Source organism: Oncorhynchus keta, chromosome 12 (assembly GCF_023373465.1).
Source record: "Oncorhynchus keta strain PuntledgeMale-10-30-2019 chromosome 12, Oket_V2, whole genome shotgun sequence".
Lineage (NCBI taxonomy): Eukaryota > Metazoa > Chordata > Actinopteri > Salmoniformes > Salmonidae > Oncorhynchus > Oncorhynchus keta.
In genome coordinates, this window is record NC_068432.1 from 23,747,120 (window position 1) to 23,754,619 (window position 7,500).

General features: G+C 52.8%; 1 protein-coding gene across 6 annotated transcripts in view; it reads right to left on the reverse strand.

The window, feature by feature from the left end:
- Window positions 1-7,500, reverse strand: part of LOC118391781 (active breakpoint cluster region-related protein) — a 252,735-nt gene that overhangs the window by 112,598 nt on the left and 132,637 nt on the right. For all 6 annotated transcript variants that reach the window (XM_052457875.1, XM_052457876.1, XM_052457878.1 and 3 more), the window contains one exon: window positions 2,764-2,824. In XM_052457875.1, the coding sequence (XP_052313835.1) occupies window positions 2,764-2,824 (61 nt within the window). The remainder of the gene's footprint in view (window positions 1-2,763; window positions 2,825-7,500) is intronic.

Below are 7,500 nucleotides of genomic sequence, written 5' to 3' on the forward strand. Positions count from 1 at the left end.
CCCACCCCTCTCGTTCACCCCTCTCGTTCACCCCTCTCGTTCCTCTTACACTCAGTCTTCCCCACCCCTCTCGTTCACCCCTCTCGTTCACCCCTCTTGTTCACCCCTCTTGTTCACCCCTCTCGTTCACCCCTCTCTTTCCTCTTACACTCAGTCTTCCCCACCCCTCACGTTCACCCCTCTCGTTCACCCCTCTCTTTCCTCTTACACTCAGTCTTCCCCACCCCTCTCATTCACCCCTCTCGTTCACCTCTCTCGTTCACCCCTCTTGTTCACTCACCCCTCTTGTTCACTCACCCCTCTTGTTCACTCACCCCTCTTGTTCACCCACCCCTCTTGTTCACCCCTCTTGTTCACCCCTCTCTTTCCTCTTACACTCAGTCTTCCCCACCCCTCTCGTTCACCCCCTCTCGTTCACCCCTCTTGTTCACCCCTCTCGTTCACCCCTCTCGTTCACCCCTCTCGTTCACCCCTCTCTTTCACCCCTCTCTTTCCTCTTACACTCAGTCTTCCCCACCCCTCACGTTCACCCCTCTCGTTCACCCCTCTCTTTCCTCTTACACTCAGTCTTCCCCACCCCTCTCATTCACCCCTCTCGTTCACCTCTCTCGTTCACCCCTCTTGTTCACTCACCCCTCTTGTTCACTCACCCCTCTTGTTCACTCACCCCTCTTGTTCACCCACCCCTCTTGTTCACCCACCCCTCTTGTTCACCCCTCTCTTTCCTCTTACACTCAGTCTTCCCCACCCCTCTCGTTCACCCCTCTCGTTCACCCCTCTCGTTCACCCCTCTTGTTCACCCCTCTCGTTCACCCCTCTCGTTCACCCCTCTCGTTCACCCCTCTCGTTCACCCCTCTCGTTCACCCCTCTCTTTCCTCTTACACTCAGTCTTCCCCACCCCTCTCGTTCACCCCTCTCGTTCCTCTTACACTCAGTCTTCCCCACCCCTCTCGTTCACCCCTCTCCTTCACCCCTCTCCTTCACCCCTCTCCTTCACCCCTCCTTCACCCCTCTCCTTCACCCCTCTCCTTCACCCCTCTCCTTCACCCCTCTCCTTCACCCCTCTCCTTCACCCCTCTCCTTCCCCTTACACTCAGTCTTCCCCACCCCTCTCCTTCACCCCTCTCTTTCCTCTTACACTCAGTCTTCCCCACCCCTCTCGTTCACCCCTCTCGTTCACTCCTCTCGTTCACCCCTCTCGTTCACCCCTCTCGTTCCCCCCTCTTTCCTCTTACACTCAGTCTTCCCCACCCCTCTCGTTCACCCCTCTCGTTCACCCCTCTCGCTGTGCATCCCTTTTCTTTTCCCTCTGATGTTCTCAAACTTTTCACCTTAAAAGGCGAGTGCTGTCTGTCTGCTGATATGACAGACTGACAGGAGACCCAGCCAGGGAGGATAATCCCACCTCAACTTCCAACACTAAACACACACACACACACACACACACACACACACACACACACACACACACACACACACACACACACACACACACACACACACACACACACACACACACACACACACACACACACACACACACACACACAACGTTGGGGACAAATATATGTAAAAACAGGTAGACTTCTGAACAAGCAAACACAACCAAAAACACACACTAACCACCTACCATGCAAAAAAGAAAGGTGTGAGCACAACCATAGACATGCAAAACCATCACACAGATATGTACACACACACACACACACGTCTACTGCCAGAAACGGAAAAGCACAAAGACTGTCTCCCTCTCCCGCTGAGCAAAAATGAGAGGATAGAGAGAACCTGGCAAGAAACGAGAGTTGCGACTGTCTTTACCCAGAATACAAAACAGCTCATTAACTAATAACACCCGGCTACATTTAAGACACTGTCACACACCAGGAACTTTACCATGCAACATCCACACTAACCTATTCACAGTACCAGCCAACAAAGAACCTTACATATATATAGTCATATAGACATACAGGCAGGTGCAGAAAACACCCCACACGTACAAAATACTCAGTACAGTATTAAAGACAGATTAGAAAGGCTTTTCTATACACACAAGTTACTTCAAATGTACCGTCACACACACACTCTCACACACACACATTACCGTATGTGCAGTTACAACACAGTCTGAGTACCAGTAGAATCTCCATCTCACACTTCCTTCTCTGTTCTCTCTGCCTCCCCTCTCTGTCCATCTCCAACACCCATAGTCAGAGGGAGAGAGAGAGAGAGAGAGAGAGAGAGAGAGGAGAGGAGAAGGGAGAGGGAAAGGCAAAGAGAGAGAGAGCGAGAGAGAGAGGAGAGGGGAGAGAGAGGAGTGGGAAAGGCAAAGAGAGAGCGAGAGAGAGAGAGGAGAGGGGAGAGAGGGAAAGGCAGAGAGAGAGAGCGAGAGAGAGAGAGGAGAGGGGAGAGAGAGGAGGGGAAAGGCAGAGAGAGAGAGAGCGAGAGAGAGAGAGGAGAGGGGGAGAGAGTGGGAAAGGCAGAGAGAGAGAGAGAGAGAGAGAGAGAGAGAGGAGAGGGGAGAGAGAGGAGTGGGAAAGGTAAAGAGAGAGAGAGAGAGAGAGAGAGAGAGAGAGAGAGAGAGAGAGAGAGAGAGAGAGAGAGAAGCGAAGCAGAGAGAGAGAGAAGCAAGCATGCACAGGAGGGAGCCTGGCCTCCCTAAGCCTGCCGCTGCATACACAAGCAGAAGAGACAAGGCTACAGAGTCTGAAAGAGCCATAGCAGCCTTCTGACACACATCTAGATTAGAACTCATCTCTTACCTTCCATAGTGACATTTGTGTTACAGTCCTTCGAGTCCTTAGGACCCTTTACTTTCAGGTTCTGGAAGAAAATGAATGAATTGTGATTGCTGGTGTATTACAGGTTTAGTGGTATAATATTTGAGTGGTATAGGAATTTAGCAGTATAGAACACAGGAGGCTGTTGAGGGGAGAATGGCTCATAATAATGGCCGGAACGGAACAAGGAATGGCATCAAACACCTGTAAACCATGGAAAGGGAAAGAGGGATAACTAGTCAGTTGTACAACTGAATGCTTCAACTGATGTGTGTCTTCCACATTTAACCCAACTCCTCTGTGTTTGATACCGTTTCACTCATTCTGCCCCAGTCATTACCACAGACCCGTACTCCCCAATAAAGGTGCCACCAACCTCCTGTGGTATAGAAGCAGGACCCACCCAGAAACACACCCACCCAACCAGAGACACACACACACACACCGAGACACACACACACACACACACACCGAGAGACACACACACACACACCGAGAGACACACACACACACACCGAGAGACACACACACACACACACACACACACACACACACCGAGACACACACACACACCGAGACACACACACACACACACCGACCGAGACACACACACCACCGAGACACACACACACACCGAGACACACACACACACCGAGACACACACACACACGAGACACAAACACACACCGAGACACACACACACACCGAGACACACACACCGAGACACACACACACACACACACACACACGAGACACACACACACACACGAGACACACACACACACACACACCGAGACACACACACACACACACACACCGAGACACACACACACACACACACCGAGACACACACACACACACGAGACACACACACACACACACACGAGACACACACACACACACACACACACACACACACACACACACACACACACACACACACACACACACCGAGACACACACACACCGAGACACACACACACCGAGACACACACACACACCGAGACACACACACACACACACACACACACACACACACACACACACACACACACACACACACCACGAGACACACACACACACACACACACACACCGAGACACACACACACGAGACACACACACACACCGAGACACACACACACCGAGACACACACACACACACCGAGACACACACACACACACACCGAGACACACACACACACACACACCGAGACACACACACACACACACACACACACCGAGACACACACACACACACACACACACACACCGAGACACACACACACACACACACACGAGACACACACACACACACACACACGAGACACACACACACACACACACACCGAGACACACACACACACACACGAGACACACACACACACACACACACACCGAGACACACACACACACACACCGAGACACACACACACACACACGAGACACACACCGAGACACACACACACCGAGACACACACACACCGAGACACACACCGAGACACACACACACACACACACCGAGACACACACACACACACACACACACACCGAGACACACACACACACACACCGCAGACACACACACACACGAGACACACCGAGACACACACACACACACCGAGACACACACAGACACACACGAGACACACACCGAGACACACACCGAGACACACACACACACACACACACACACACACACCACCGAGACACACACACACACACACACACACACACCGAGACACACACACGAGACACACACACACACCGAGACACACACACACACACACGAGACACACACACACACACACCGAGACACACACACACACCGAGACACACACACACACCGAGACACACACGAGACACACACACGAGACACACACACACACACACACACACACCGAGACACACACACACACCGAGACACACACACACACACCGAGACACACACACACACCGAGACACACACAACACACACCGAGACACACACACACACACACACACAGACACACACACACACCGAGACACACACACACACACACCGAGACACACACACACACACACACACGAGACACACACACACACACCGAGACACACACACACACACACACACACACACACACACACACACACACACACACACACTGAGACACACACACACACAGACACACACACACACACACGAGACACACACACACACCGAGACACACACACACACACACACACACACACACACACACACACACACACACCGAGACACACACACACACACACACCGACACACACACACAGACACACACACACCGAGACACACACACACACACACCGAGACACACACACACACACAGACACACACACACACACACCGAGACACACACACACACACACACACACACCGAGACACACACACACACACACACCGAGACACACACACACACACACACACACACACACACACACACACACACACACACACACACACACACACACACACGACACACACACACACACACACACACACCGAGACACACACACGAGACACACACACACACACACACCGAGACACACCCCGAGACACACACACACACACACACACCGAGACACACACACACACACACACACACCGAGACACACACACACACACACCGAGACACACACACACCGAGACACACACCGAGACACACACACACACACACACACACACACACCGAGACACACACACGAGACACACACCGAGACACACACCGAGACACACACCGAGACACACACACACACACACACACACACACACACACACACACACACACACACACACACCGAGACACACACACCCGAGACACACACACACCGAGACACACACACACACACCGAGACACACACACGAGACACACACACCGAGACACACACACACACCGAGACACACACACCGAGACACACACACCGAGACACACACACACCGACACACACACACACACGAGACACACACACACAGACACACACACACCGAGACACACACCGACACACACACACACCGAGACACACACACACACACACACCGAGACACACACACACACACACCGAGACACACACACACACCGAGACACACACACACACACACCGAGACACACACACACACACACACGAGACACACACACACACACACACACACACACACACACACACACACAGACACACACACACACACACACACACCGAGACACACACACCGAGACACACACACACACACACACACACACACGAGACACACACACACCGAGACACACACACACACACACACCGAGACACCGACACACACACCGAGACACACACACACACACCGACACACACACACACACACACACACACACACACACGAGACACACACACACACACCGAGACACACACACACCCGAGACACACACACCGAGACACACACACCGAGACACACACACACACACACACACCGAGACACACACACACACACACACACACACACACACACACACACACACACACACACACACACACACACAAACCGAGACACACACCGGGACACACAAACCGACACACACACACACACACACACACCGAGACACACACACACACACACCGAGACACACACACACACACACACACACACCGAGACACACACACACACCGAGACACACACACACACACACACACCGAGACACACACACACACACACACGAGACACACACACACACACACACCGAGACACACACACACACACCGAGACACACACACACACACACACACCGAGACACACACACACACACACGAGACACACACACACACACAGACACACACACACACACACACACACCGACACACACACACACACCGAGACACACACACACACACACCGAGACACACACACACACACACACGAGACACACACGCACACACACCGAGACACACACACACACACCGAGACACACACACACACACCGAGACACACACACACACACACACACGAGACACACACACACACACACACACCGAGACACACACACACACACACCGAGACACACACACACACACACACACACCGAGACACACACACACACACACACACGAGACACACACACACACACACCGAGACACACACACACACACACACCGAGACACACACACACACACACCGAGACACACACACACACACACACACACACACTGAGACACACACACACACACACACCGAGACACACACACACACACACACCGACACACACACACACACACCGAGACACACACACACACACACACCGAGACACACACACACACACACCGAGACACACACCGAGACACACACACACACCGAGACACACACACACACACACACCGACACACACACACACACCGAGACACACACACACACACACGAGACACACACACACCGAGACACACACACCGAGACACACACACACACACACACACACACACGAGACACACACACCCGAGACACACACACACACACCGAGACACACACACACACACACCGAGACACACACACACCGACACACACACACACACACCGAGACACACACACACACACCACCGACACACACACACACACCACACCGAGACACACACACACACACGAGACACACACACACACACACCGAGACACACACACCGAGACACACACACACACACACACACACCGAGACACACACACACACACACACACACACACACA